At 41.2% G+C, this 14841-nt stretch overlaps 2 protein-coding genes across 2 annotated transcripts in view; one reads left to right on the top strand and one right to left on the bottom strand.

Annotated features, from left to right (window-relative positions):
- The window catches only part of cenpp (centromere protein P), a 116411-nt gene extending 110106 nt beyond the window's left edge, over positions 1-6305 (top strand). The window contains exons 6-8 of the mRNA XM_085354512.1: positions 5484-5563; positions 5653-5744; positions 6175-6305. Of these exons, the coding sequence (XP_085210638.1) occupies positions 5484-5563; positions 5653-5744; positions 6175-6305 (303 nt within the window). The remainder of the gene's footprint in view (positions 1-5483; positions 5564-5652; positions 5745-6174) is intronic.
- Positions 6306-6445: 140 nt separating this feature from the next.
- The window catches only part of ippk (inositol 1,3,4,5,6-pentakisphosphate 2-kinase), a 31087-nt gene continuing 22691 nt past the window's right edge, over positions 6446-14841 (bottom strand). The window contains exons 8-14 of the mRNA XM_085353394.1: positions 13775-13847; positions 13117-13269; positions 12683-12803; positions 11996-12131; positions 11805-11907; positions 10811-10902; positions 6446-10262 (exon numbers count right to left, since the gene is read on the bottom strand). Of these exons, the coding sequence (XP_085209520.1) occupies positions 10046-10262; positions 10811-10902; positions 11805-11907; positions 11996-12131; positions 12683-12803; positions 13117-13269; positions 13775-13847 (895 nt within the window). The 3' untranslated portion in view covers positions 6446-10045. The remainder of the gene's footprint in view (positions 10263-10810; positions 10903-11804; positions 11908-11995; positions 12132-12682; positions 12804-13116; positions 13270-13774; positions 13848-14841) is intronic.

The raw sequence follows: 14841 nt of genomic DNA, 5'->3' as shown, positions 1-14841 counted from the left end.
AGTATGAAGCACGAAGCCTGTTTTGCCTCTAAAGTCTAATAATGAGTTGAAAAGGTTAAGTTTGGATGGAGGTCCGATAAGAGTGTGTCACTTCAGTGTCAAATAGAAGGCTCAGTGTGGAAAAATCCTCAGAGCCGCCTGAAGAAAGGAGGAACTTGACCTGCTCTTTCAGGTCTGGAATGATGCAATTAACATTTATTATTTTAAACACAGACAGACGCCACATTTTTGTTTTACACTATCAACACACTCATTAAAAAAGAAAACATTTGCTTCCCTGACTGACTCGATTTGGCCGCTGTAGCTGTAGATTATTGAATCTGTTTGAATCTGTTTGCAGGCTGAACTCAAGTGTCTCCCTTAACTACTTTCATGCTTTCTATAATCAGAAGACTTTTCCTCTGTTAACACCAGCATGGTAGAATAACGGGCTGATATCAACACGATTAAAGACAACAGCTGTTTGTGTGATCATCTGCACTGACAAATAAAAGGAAGGAGCTCAGAGAGAGCTGCATTTCCACCCTTTTGTTATCCAGATGTCAGCTCTTCAGCATCAACATCTGTAATACGCGTACAGTAGGCAAAAGCATTACAAGAACAAGACCCTGCAGGTTCCTCGTGTCCCATTACAGCTGATTCTGTCCCGACGTGTCTGCACACTTTCAGCCAAACTGACTTCATATGTCAGCGAAATGCATTTATTTAACTCCTTACACCGTGAAACCCTACTAGGAGTAACCCTTAAAGCTCTTTTCCGAAACAAGCAGTTTCTGTCATATTTCAGACTTGCTTATCGAATAAAATGACTTGGTTTGCATCAGAAGTGAGTAGGGCTGCCACGATTAGTCGACTAGTCACGATTACGTCGACGACTAATTTAATAGTCGACGCGTCGTTTGAAGCTTTGTAAGATCCCAAAAGACGCAGGAATAAGTAGTAGGATTTAAGAGTGTAATAACGGACTGAAACAGAAGATGGCAGCACTGCATGTACAAGGATGCCAGCTGCCGTTAAACCCAGAAGAAGAAGTAGCTCTGTCCCAGAATTCATAGCGCAGCCCAGCTCAGTTTCCAACAATGGCGGCAGCTAGTTAGTTTTAATATTACTCTTATTATTCTTTCTGGGTCACAAAATAATAGATTAACATATTTTCAGGCGAGAATGTAGCTGTGTAAACCTCAAATATCTGCTCAGACAGCACATAGTTTCAAAAGCGCTCTGACGTTTTCGGAGACGTCTGTTACCCACTAGCTCGATAGCTAGCCGGGGTTCAAGCCTCACTAGAGCCTGTGAGAACACCGGACTCCTGGCAAATAGTTTTCAAACCCACCGCCATCTTTCGCTACTCAGGTTAAACATGATATGTAAGTCACTTAGATAACTTAAAAATGTTATTGTTTGCCTTTTTTTTAGTATTTTATTTGTTCCTGATTAAATCGGTTTGGCTGAGATTAAAGTTATAGTTTTTACAAAGCTGAATAAACCTCAAGCAGATTAAACTCCATCGAAACAATCTGCAAATATCATTAAAATTTAACAAACTCTCATCTTGTCTTTATTTTTAGTTAGCACATACCTTAAACACTTAAAGCTGTAAGCTAATGATAGTTATATAAGAGCAGATGCATGCTGGTGCAATAAGCTGTACATCCAATGGATGCATGATCTGATTAGTCAACTAATCGCAAAAATAATCTGTGACTAGTCGACTATCAAAATAATCGTTTGTGGCAGCCCTAGAAGTGAGTGAGGGTGGCCTCTGTCTATGCACCTACCCCTGGAATAACCCAGAAACTGTTCTACTGATCTTCAAACCACATGTTTTTTTTACACACACTGAGGTATCAGAACTCGTCATTATAAGTACAGAGGAGCCTGTTTATTACTCTGAAGGCAAAGCAGGCACTCAGGAAGCAGTTTGGAACTGTGAGAGTAAAATTATTAAGCTTGGGTGTGTTAATAATGGTAATTGTTATCGCACTGAAATTATTTAGTTAGCATACTTGTCACAATCCACGTCTAAACTAAACTACTAAAACCTGAAGGTTTCTTCCTGTTCAAAGGGGGCTCTTCCTCCCCACTGTTACCAAGTGTCACAGAGGTTTGTCTGACTGAGCTTATTTTCTGTCTTTGCAAAATAAAACGCCTCAAGGCAACTATTATGTGAACTGACCGTATATAAATAAACTTGAAAACTGCAAATTTGATCATTAAAAATGATCCAGAAAAATTATTTGTGATGTAGAGATGTTTTACATGAAAATGAATTGAGACGGCAAGTAGGAAGTGTTGATGTGGGGCTATGACACAGCTTAGAGCATTTATGTAACTCTAGCACTGAATTTTAGGTATTACCAGTCTTTTAAAGGTGTACATACACTCACCATCCAGTTTATTAGGAAAACCTGTGCCATCTAATTCAGTACAACAGAAAATTGTTTTCAGTTCTCCTTCCCTAGATTATTAACATAGCAGTGTGGGGTGGTGGTGGTTTAGTGAAAAGTGTGTCTGTGTTTGGTGTACGCCTCATTAACGTTCTTGGCACAAGACTGCACGGGTGGTCCTAATAAAATCCTGGTTTAGGCACACTTTCAATAAAAAGACACAAAAATCTCTATCGTTTAAAAATGTTATTGTAGTTTTATTGTTATCTTAATTTTCTGGCCAGCTGGAGCCTTTCAGTCTGGAGTCTGCATGCTCTCCCTGTGACTGTGGGTTTCTTTCACCTTCCTCACATAGACTTACCTGTTAGGTTAACTGGTGATTATAAATGGGCTGTAGCATGGTTGTCTCCAGAGTGTCCACAAACACAATGGATGGAATAGTTTTGAGTGATGATTTTTACATTTTACAGAAACATTTGGGGTTTTTTTTGTGCTTCTGAGATCATGCTCACAGCTTAATTTGTGCAAAAAACAAGATTCTGTGTGCATGTGTTTGAGACATGGACTGTTTACACACACCCAGATAAATATATAAAAAGTAAAAAAGAGGAAAAAAAGTATACAAGTATTTCATTATAGTGCTGCGAAAAAGTATCTGTTCAACTCCTAGTCTCTTTTTTCTTTGTCTGTCTTTGTTGCACCTGCATGTTTCAGATCATCAAGCTCATTTTGTTTTACTTAAATTGTTTTGGGTATTTTTGTAAGATTTAATTTATTAAGGGTGAAAAGGTACCTAAACCTACCTTTTTTTCTTTTCTTTTTTTTTAAACATACTAACTGCCTCCTAAACTAATAACTGGTTGTGCCACAATAGGCTGCAATCAAGAATTGTAGCCATCCAGAGGTGGACTTGCTGCTGTGTTTTGGTTCATTGTCCTGCTGCATACCCAGAGTTTAAGCTTGAGCTCATTAACTTTTTGTTTGACTTTCTTCTTAAGCATTTTCTGGTAAAGAGCAGAATTCATGGTTGCATCAATCCAAGTCATCCATATCCTGAAGATTATCACACTACCACCACCATGTTTGATGATGTAACTGGACTCACAATTTACAAAAAGTGCAACTTTCACTCGTCAGACCACAGAATATTTTCCCTGAAGTGTGGGGCGTCATCAGTATGATGTTGTGTTTTGTGTTGTTGGGGGGTTGACGGTGAAATGAGCCTCTGTGTTCTTTTTGGTCATCGCTGGTTTTCTCCCATGGGTGCCATTGATTCCCAGTCTCTTATTGTTGAATCATGACCTCTGACCTTAACATGAAGACTGTGAGCAGATTTTATTTTGTTCCACTTGCAGATGCAGAAATTAGTTTCTAATTGTCCAAAAGATAGAAGACAAAAATGCTGCTTTTGTAAATAAAAGAAACATGTTAGCATGATTTAAATGAGAAATAAATTTTACTGACCTTACTGACATTGTAAAGAAAAACAAATTTCTGTAATAGACTGTACAAAAAAAAACACCATTTGTTATTAAATTTATTATCTGCTACTTAATTACTTTGTAGTACCTCTTTGTCTTTGGGGAGCTCTTTATGAGCAGGAAAAGCTGTATGAACTTAAAAAAAAAAATTAATACGTACAATTTCTAAAGCCAGATTGGAGTCTTTGCTGGGTCCCGAGCCTTGTGTTTGACACCCCTGGCTTAGAGGAACAAACGGTTCTGTTGTTTTTGCAGTTGTGCTTGTATTGTCGCACGTTTTGTATAATCCTGAAGCCTTCTTTAACACCGTGGTTCAGGTGGAGTTGAACATACCACAGCCTGCTTCTGATTAAAGACACAACACACACAAACACTGTAGCTGCAGATGCCTCCTAGCTGAGTCACCTGGACACACCCCTCACCTGCTGCACCCTCCCTAAAGAACTGAATAATCATGGAAAACACATCCTGAGGGAGGCTGGGCGCGTCAGTGGATCCTTCAGTGACTCAAGGCTGAAGATATACGAGGTTTACAGTTTATAATCTCCCCAGGTCCCTTTAGCACATCATCGCAGCTCATAAAGTTCACACGTGTTTGCACGCTGCCGTTTCCAACATGGAAACTTTGTAACTGGAAGCAAAGCAGCGCTCATTTGTCAACATTTCATCTGCGAAGTTAAAGAAACAACAACACAACCTCACACTGAAAATATTCACTTCTCTGGCTTCCTCGTGGCTCCTTATTACTGATTAATGTGTCTCAACTAACCTCTGTTTTGTTTGACTGAGGCCCAGAGTTCAGGGCAACAACAGGAGTTATAGCGCCATCTGCAGGCCAACTTTGAAAATGACGAAAAGCAGTCTTTTCACCAAGTTTCCTTTAAGTGACTACAAGTAAACGATAGGAAAACACCAAACTGTCCGATTTATTTATTGTCCCTGAATAATGAGGACAATTTATATATAAAATTACAATAATTTGATTGTAGTTTGAGTTTTTATGCTTTTTTAGCCTTTTTTTAAGCTTCATTTGTGACAGCAGCTATATAATCATTACGCACTGTTGTGATATTTTTAATTTTAAAAATGCTTGGCATGGACTGTGGAAAGCTGTGTGCAGTCATTTATGTGTTTCTTAATCATTGTTGCTTTTGATTTTATTGTAATTTGTCCTTTCTCACTCACTATGTGTTAATAAAGCTCTCTGCACTGAGTCATACAAAAGACATGGTGTGGAAGAGAGCCAGAGATTAATAACATCTCTGGCTCTCTTCCACACCATGTCTTTTGTCCTGTCTTACTCCCCTTACCGGTCACAGCAGATAGCCGCCCCTCCCTCAGTCTGGTTCTGCTGGAGGTTTCTTCCTGTTAACAGGAAGTTTTCCTTCCCACTGTGGCCAAAGAGCTTGCTTATAGGGGGTCATATGATTGTTGGGTTTTCTCTGTATTTATGTAAGAGTCTATCTTACGATATAAATCACCTTGTGGCAACTGTTGTGATTTGGCACTGTATAAATAAAATTGAAATAGAATTAAAGCCAGACGTTGTATTTGATGACTTAAAACACACAAATTGAATTTTATTTAATGCGCAGGAACTTGTTTCTCTCTGCAGGATAAATATCCATCTGTCATCGCTCTCCCTGGAGGCCCCAGGTCAGAGGTCATGACCCTGAACCACCCCAAGCTTCCCGGGCAAGAACTCTCATCATGATCCAGCACAGTCAGAAAAAAATGCAGCTGTCTGTAATGCAATGTCATCTTTTTTTCTTTTTGGTTTACAGCTGTATGTTATTCATTCATTGGTCAGTTGACGTTTCCAGAGAGGGCGTTGTGACGCCGAAGATCAGCCTGCTCACAAAGATCCCAGAGAGAGGTGAGCTGGTGATCCTGAGCTCTGCAGAACTGACCCTTTGGCAAACACTAAGTGTTTTCTTACCTTAAAAGTCAGAGAGTGCTCTCAGCATGTTTAATGATCCTGAGTGAGAAAATAACATAACGTCCACGCAGAAAATGTAACCCAGAGATAAGTTGCAAATCCAATGTCATGACTATTCTGCGCTCATTTACTGAAAAAAAAAATCCTCGTTCAGTGATTACACTTAATATTATTACTCAGTTTAATAAATAATTAGTTTATGCACCACTCAAATATCACAGAAAACTGCAGTTTGGTTAAGCAAAACTCATTTTATTCATCCGACAACTGATTTTTTCCACTGTGACATTTAACTTTACTCCCTCTGATTATCAAATCCTGCAGTTAAGCTCATAGTTTTGGTTTTGTGATCTTTGTGTTTCTGCAGCTCTCCAGCTGTTCCCTTCTCAGGCTGTAGGCGGTGCTGCTGAGGCCTTTGAGAGCCTGCTGAGGATTCTGGGACCTGAAGCTGCCCTGGAGTCCATCATCCAAGCAGTCAGTCTTTCACAGGAAACTTAAAACAGAAACACCTCCAATATAATATTTTTTTCTTTCTATTTTAGATTAATGTCACAGAAATGAAGGACAGCGAGAGTTTAGTCTCTTAGAAATCTTTATTTCAATAGAAAGAGCACGACTGTAACAGCAGAGCTCACGGGTCAAAATCTACAAAAATAAATAATTTAAATACAAAATGCCAGACAGCAGTGTCACCTTTTGTATTTCTGATAGTTTGTCTTCTCTCAGCTATTTACACAGTTATTACAAGTCTGTCGGTATCACAGTGCTGTGATATTTCTGCAGGCCAACGCTCAGACAGCAGCAGGGCTGCGGCTCACGGGTGAGACAAAGCGGTCTGGACACAGTTAGGTTGTTTACAGACCGAAAAGTATGATTTTTACTTCACACCGAGGCCATCGATAAATGCAACCTCGTCCAGTGGTTATAGTGTTAGTTCTCTTCTTTAAAATCTTACAACAAAAATAAAAATTGGGCAGTTATGAAAAGCTGAAAGTTTGTAGACAAACTGCTGTCTGTTAACGCTTATTCACAGACGCAGCACTGAAGCTTGATCTTAAAACAAACATCAGTGGCTGCTAGAGGGGCGAGAAAGTCATCAGACAGGCACATGTAGTCGGGTCTTGATTAGTTTGGTCAACGGTTGTGATCCCAATTAATTTAACCTTCATGTGAGTGGAATTATTACTGGTGCCAAGTGTCTCCAACCACTTCACACTCGAGCTGAAGTAAAGAGTGAAAAATGAGAACTTTGTAGTGAAAATGAATGCAGAGGGTAACCGTTTATTCCCGATTATCTTTTCTTCTGCATTAGATGGAAGCCCAAATTACTCGGCTCAGGTCTACTAGAAAGATCTGCCTGACATTCAGTTCTCGATCCTGTGGAGATGCAGAACTTGCTCTGCATCAATGGAAGAGGTATACATGTGTAGGTGTCCGGACACTCCTCGATCTCACTGCGCTCCGCTGCCCTGCCTGCCTGCCTGGGGCGTCTTCATTGCAACATTTAAAACGATCAGTGGTTGGTTCAGTTCACTGCTGTCCACTCTCCAACCTTCAACTTCTCCTCCTCCCAAAAATCCAGGTGTGTGTCAAAGGGAGCCGGACTTTGATTGAATCCAGCTTAGTGTTTGGATTTAACAGAATTTCTGATAGGCGATGAGGAGGAATGGAGTGTGGAGGACTCTTAGTGTGATTCATTTTCAGACTGGCTGATGGAGGCATCTGAAGGTGGAGAGTGGAAGCAGGAAGTGAAGTCAAGTGTTACCAGTTTATCTGAAGCCTGTTGGCACTGCTGGAAAACCTGCAGCGCTCCTGAACACATCATTACGCAAACGTCACATGACCCTGTCGAGCTTCTTCAGGAGTTTGAGGTACTGAGAGTTCATGGCTGCGTCCATGGATCGCCGCCGCTTGAACGCAGCCTGTAACAGTTTACTCACATGCACCCCCCCTCAGCTTCCAGTCCTACCAGAACATTTAGGCACATGGATGCACACACAGACAACAAGAAGCCACTTATGGCACAAAAACCAGCAGCAGCATGAAGCTCAGCTTGTCAGAAGAGTAATTTTTATTATTATTACCCAGCAGCCTTTGCAACTTTCCCCTGCTTCGCATTGAAACCCTGAACACCCCCTCTGTGCAGCCGAGAGGCCACACTGAGCCTCATTTGCAGACTTGAATTAAATCTATGCTGCAGAGTAACATGCAACGCCTTGGAAACATCACTAACAGCAGGGGTTCAATGACTGGGCACTAGTTTGTGGATGCTGGTTTACTTCATTATAATGGAAACTAATAATATTTTATTTATTAGTAAAGTTAAGGTAACATTTCTGCACACCAGCTGCATTTCTAGTCAAAAACAAAAAGCTGACATTGACAGGAAGTGCTCTGCACTTCACAACGTGAAGGTATTTCATGCCAGCAAATTTTCTTTACATTAATGAGGTTCTGTCCTGGTCCTGCGGTAAATCTATAGTTATAGATGTATTTGTCATTTTATTTATCACAGATAAATGACTGATTCTGAGTGTCTCTTTACTGAACTCAGGTATTGGATCAATACCTGCATGGCATGATATCAATATCCTAATTAAATGCACAGTGCATGCTTTCCTGGGTGGACAGACTTAAATGTTTGTCAAGTCTTTGATTTTTACTGAATTTCACTCAAACTACAGACTTTAAAGAGGGAAACATGCCACTCATAGAATCCTGAAACTGAGTATGGCAGAATTAAAGGTGGTGGTAATATAGAAATATAGTTTCTTTTTAGCATGTTAAAGCTTATTTTGGTGTAAAGCTGGAAAAGCAACAGACTGGTGACTGTACACATGCATGACTATGTGTTCAGAAGTATTATTGAGAAGCAAGACTCGCTTCAGCAAAGGAAAAGTAATCATTGTTTACTTTCTCTTTATGATCACATCATTGCTATAGTGAATGACTCAACTCATAAATTCAGCTTTCAGCTCAGTTAAATCGCAGCACTCAGACTGAATGAAAGACATGCTCTGTGTATGATCACACGCGTGATGATCATGCATCAGTGTCTCCATCCGATGACAGAAGAGTCTTGAGTCCACGTTACGAGGACGCTGAAGTTCGAGGTTTCTGTATTTCTACAGAGCAACAATTAGTTTGAATGTTAGAATGAGTGAAATGCAGCAGTAATGTGCTTTCATCTCAGGTAAAGGCCCCGCTGTACCTCAAAGGGTCACTTTACCTGAGTACATCATGAAGCTCAGTGTTGCTGACAGAGTCTCATCAGACTGTAGACTGAATCAGTTTTGCTAACTTTTTTCCATTTTCTCAGACACGATATTATTTTTAATCAAACAGTACCATCCAGACCTTTGTTTTACTCCTCTTATCCTGTATAAAAGACCGACTGTGAGCATCAACAACAACATTACTGGAGTGGAGGCAGAAATGCAAGAGATCACCTCTCTGATAAATCTAATTAAACTTTCACAAGAGGACACATGTACCAAAATTAGCACACATACTCTTGTGAGTCCATTTTTATGAAGCCAAATAACAATTTGAAAATGAAAGTGGCTCCAGAGTGACATGAACACAGCTTTTTGCTTGTATCCACTTTGAAAGGTTTGTGTTGCGGCTTGACCTTTCGCATATTTAGCAGATTAAACCAATGGGGGTTTGGGACAAACAGGGAGGCAGCGTTTTGCTTATGACCAAACACCACGCCACCTCTTTCAGCACGGAAGCAAAGCCTGCTCAGAATCAAACCTCAGACCAGTGACATTACACCAAAGCAAAGCAGAGATCCTCACCTCCTCTCTCTCAACATCAGAGGACAGCCACGCCCACATTTATGAACTGACATCAGCCCAACAACCTGCTTCTCCATCACTTCCCCTCTTCTCTGTCTTCTGCAGCACTGCCACATGCGGCAATCTGGAGGTTAATTCTTAACTGTCACCATACGCTTTATTAAAGCAGGAGACGCTCTAATAAAGCATGACAGATGTTCGAATTCACCTCCCGATGGGGGCGATACAAATGCTCTTGTATCAGTAACACAAACACCTGGAAGTCACTCAAATATCTGGTTATTCAGAGGTGACCTCGTGCAGAGCAGCAACAGAAGTGCAGTGAGGAGCTGCAGCTCTGCGCTGAGGGTGGTCAAAATCCCACCAACACTGAGTCTCCTCTTCATCAGAGGCATCAGGGCCACAGTTATCCTCCTCTTCAGGACTCAGACTGGGCGCTCACATGGGGTGGAAGAGCAGCGTGCAGTCCTCCTTCTCTCTTACAGGGCCCTTTGGCAAGGCACCGCCAGTCCTCAGATAACAGGTGACGATTTTCTGGTCCAGGCGCAGCTGGCGGGGGATGCTGTCAAACGGCTTCGGGTCCAAATCCAGGATGGAGGCTGAATAGGAGAAAGCAGGAGGTCTGAAGTCCCTGAGCTGCCTCTGACTGGAAAGACTGGAGGAGACAAGGAGGAGGAGGATTAGAAACACAAAGACAAGCTGATGGCGCCACCTGCTGGACTCTCTAATACACAGTAGTGTTGATCTTTCTCAGTATTTTATTTTCACATCTGTAAATCAAAGGACAAACCTGTGAAGGAGCTTCCTACTCCAGACCTCTCTGTGCTGAAAACTCAACGATGTATTCAAGAGTCAATTTTCTTTTTTTTGTTCATTACTAAATGAACAGTCTAATTAAAGCTGTCATTGACTATTATTCATAGATAAAGTACTACAACTAAACCCTGATGTGAATCTGTGCACATGAACATCCTCAAGTAAACAGAGCCATCAGCGATTCTTATAAAAGACACTTTATGCATTCCTAGTGCCAACAAATGCACAACATTTCCTCCAGCTGTTTGTTGTTGTTGTTTTTTTTTTTTTTAAATCTTTTCACATGTTTAACATGTTTTCAAACTCACTGATGAGGAAACTCTCAATCCTAGCGTCACTGTTTCACCTACAGAAAAGATTTTTCTACTTGCACAGCTGAATTCTCACTTTTCATTGTCCTCTTCCTCCTCACTGCTGGGCACCAGGGCGACCATGATGGAGCAGTCCTTGGCTGTCATGGCCACACGGTACTGGTGCACCTACAATAGAAACACAGCAGGTAGAGCTGTTAGAATATCGTTATGTAGGCAGGACTTTTGTCAAGTCAGGTAACACAGATTCACCGTCTCCAATGAAAGTGAAACTAATCACACAAAAGTAGGAACTCAATCCCCAGCATCCAGTTTTGTGCTGGTAAAAACTTCACAGCTGAATCGCTGTCGTGTCCCAGTAACCACATTCATGTGATGACACGCTTTATGAAACTTAACGACTAAAACCAGGGACACGCCCGCTACATTCATTATTTGTTTCGGTTATTTTATCTCTAAAGTCTAGTTCATACTCCAATATTACAATAACGAATATTTAAAACTAAACTGTGGGAAAAACTATAGTGAACGTGGTGTTGGCATGCACGTCTCCTCATTTCACTCAGCAAACATGTAGGTAAGTGTATTTCCATACTGTCATTTATCATGACATTTTTGCAGTGCTCTGGTGGGAGAAGCCAGAGACAATGATAGTGATGGTACTCTGCACTGAGTGATTAATGGAGCTGTAATGCAGTGTCACTTTGCACATGCACAGGAGGAGGTTTGGAAGCAAAGCTGACATTACTGAGACAACTTCTACTTCCAAAAGGTCAAAACAACACCTTGAGTACACAGAACGACTTGCTTCAGACACCTTTGAGCTCAGAGTCGTCGCAGATACATCTGCCTGATTTTTCCTCTCACCGTGCAAAGACATGCGTGACTGTATATCAGTGGTCCCGTCTCCGCCTGATAGTCTGGCAAGATTAGGTTGTATATCACGTTTCTGCTCTCTGGTCCTTTCTACTTCTGTGTTTCATTTTCAGTAAAGCATTTTGGTGGCTGTTGTTGTTTTAATGTGAAACTGATGCAAACAGTGCACCAACACTCGTCTCCAGGGCTCTGACCTTTGCAACAGCGTACTCCACAGAGCCGTCGTCCTCTGCCGGACATTTCTGCAGCTTCTCCAAGAACGCTTCATTGTACGGTCCTTCTATCTGAAGACGAGTCCTGGCATAAACAGGAAGTGATGTAAGAGACCAGGCAACCAAAGTTTATATTTCCCAGTTTAAATTTTGCTTCAATAACAGGGGGTTACCTCTCTTTGGGAAAGTCCTGCAGGTGTTGCTCCACCTGGCGGTAAAGAGGATAAAGTCCTTCGATGTCCAATGTGTCCAACATTTGCGTCTGAAGGATCCTGAACAAAACACTGTCGGTGGGTAAACCTCGAGAACCTGGAAACACAGACGTGTTCAAAGGAAGGTCACAGTCTGTTCTCATCAGGTCTAATATCAGGGTTTATAAAATTTTAAGTCGCAGCATTAAAAAAAAAAAAAAAAAAAAAAAAGCGAGTCAGGTTTTTCTGTTTTGCACATTTACATAATCACATTCAGATGTTTGTGCCGAGAAAACAATCACTGCTTTCAGTCCAAAGGTTTCTGAAGGAGGCCGTCACAGCTGCACAATCTTGTAACACCGTATTACACCAGCTGTAATACTAAAAGTGCCAGTAATTTAATTTTGTTATTTTTGATAAATAGTTGAACTGATATCAAAATGACTAATGACTAATCCTCGGAGTGTAGCTAAATTAAAACAGAACAGGCTGCACTGCTAGCAAGGCCACAAAATAAAATAAAAATCAGGCATGTGATTAACACGGGAATGGTGGGACTGCTCCAGCTCTGTGGATGAAAACTTTAAAAAAAAAACTAGTGCTGATAATGTTGGACTACTTAAGATCAGTGAACCCGTCTGCACCCCAAAAGAAAAGAAAGGTCCTGACCATGGCGAATCCTCTCTTTGTTGAAGATGCTCGCCTCACAGAAACTCCGCCCCTCCGCTTGTCTGTCCGCCACCACACCGCCATCTCCTCCTCCACTGCTCAGCAGGGCATTCACCAGGACCTGCAGACAACGGGTGGGGGGGTCAGCATTTTAAAATCTTGAGGATGGGATTTATAAACTGTGTGTACTGTACATTAAAAAGAAAAATGCTCATACACAATAAATCTCCATACTGCTGAAAAATAAAGTTCGTTTTTTTAAGGCACACACACAACAGCACACCCTTTTAAATTAAATCCTCCTTTAAAAGGTAAAAAGTTTCAGTTCTGTTCATGCTGAACTTTATGAATTCCTGCATACTATCCTGTTAGTCTGTATGTAATGAATAGTCCCAGTGTAAGACTGCAGCAGATTTATTCAGGTGTGCCTTTACCTGAATGAAGTCGTTCAGGACTGCTTTGCAGGTCACGTGACAGTTCATTCGATTGTTTGCGTGTAGGAAGTAAGGTCTGAGATGATGCAGCAGAGAGTTCATGTCCGGCGATTCGTCGCTGCCTTCCTTACTGCTGTAAATACACTGACCGCCCTGAAAACACACACACACACACACACACTTTACTGTGGCTGCTTAAGTGACCTCAGATGACACAGACCTGATACTGAGTGTCCGGTTTTCTTTATTTCAGACATTTTGAGGATGAGTTCATGAAAACACGAGGCCAAAGTTTTAACCAGCGATGCTTGTGGTGCATTTAGAAGTTGGATTAGATCAAACTCTTTTTCTGTTACTGCATTTTGAGCCTTTTCCAATGACTTCACCTCCATCACACAATTGTTCTTAGAGAGGCGTGCCCTCAGCTAACATTTCCTGTTCGTTCACAGTGAAGAGCTCCAGGTTTCTTTCACCTTTTGATCTATTGATCTCTCACAGTGAAAGAGTAAACACGCTCATCACAGCCAGCATAAATATTTAGAAAACAGGATATTATTTATGTTGAAATAGTTCCACGGTGAAATTCCTAGAAGTAAAAACAAGGCCGCATAAAAACAAAGACTTCAAGTTAAACATGTATGAGTGTGACTGAACTCACCTTGAATACTTTGAAGTTGTTCTGAGGTTCTTCTATCAGGTGTTTGATGGCAAAATGCATTCTCTGTCTGTTCCTAAAACAAACAAAACAACAACAACACAGAAATAGAAGCTTTATTCTCAAGAGCTGGGCCCTGTGCTTCGTACGTCGCTTACTACATCCAAGATCAAATCATCGCGCTAACTCTGAGCTCGCTATTCCGGTTCCCCGAACACACCTGTTGTTGACGATTAGTACAGCTGGATGAAGTAATGTGAGATCACTGGGTGGCCCAACAGGGGCTACGCATCGATAGTAGAAACATTGATCGGCAACCCTTTGATTGGTCGGCGAAAATGTCGAAGGAGCGCGCTCGGTATTTTTCGGCAGCAGAGCAAGAACTCTTGAGTGAGGGATTTCAGGAGTTTCAGAGTTTAATTAAAACGCAAGGGAACACTGCAAAGGCTGCAAAAGCAAGGAGAGAGGGCTGGCAGAAAGTTGCTGACAAATCAAACTCGTAAGTAATCCAATAATAACAATAATAATGGAGTGGATTTATATAGCGCTTTTCAAGGCACCCAAAGCGCTTTACAATGCCACTATTCATTCACTCTCACATTCACACACTGGTGGAGGCAGCTACAGTTGTAGCCACAGCTGCCCTGGGGCAGACTGACAGAAGCCAGGCTGCCATATTGCGCCATCGGCCCCTCTGGCCAACACCAGTAGGCGGTAGGGTAGATTTATCATATCACACCATATTATCCAATATTATATTACATTATATTATATTATAATATGTTATATTATATCCTCTTTCACATTAGAGCCACAACAGGACCCACTAGAACATGGGAACAAGTAAAAGTGAAATATAAGAATATTCTACAGAATGGTAATATTTATCACTTATATTGCTTTTAGTCTCTTGGAAAGAGACCCTGGAATACTCTGTTTGTTTGTTCATAACAGCAACCAAGAAAAGGGCAGAGCAAAAAAAAAAAAGACAGGTGGTGGTCCTGCACCCCCTCGTCAACAAGTTGGTTAAGTGAATAATACCCTCACAGGAAAATCGATATCTCTCTATG

This window comes from Diplotaxodon limnothrissa, linkage group LG5 (genome assembly GCF_057381915.1).
Source record: "Diplotaxodon limnothrissa isolate DT_005_m linkage group LG5, D_limnothrissa_male_GT1.1, whole genome shotgun sequence".
In the NCBI taxonomy this organism is placed as follows: domain Eukaryota; kingdom Metazoa; phylum Chordata; class Actinopteri; order Cichliformes; family Cichlidae; genus Diplotaxodon; species Diplotaxodon limnothrissa.
The sequence above is the reverse complement of the archived record's forward strand: the minus strand, read 5'-3'. Positions and strand labels throughout refer to the sequence as shown.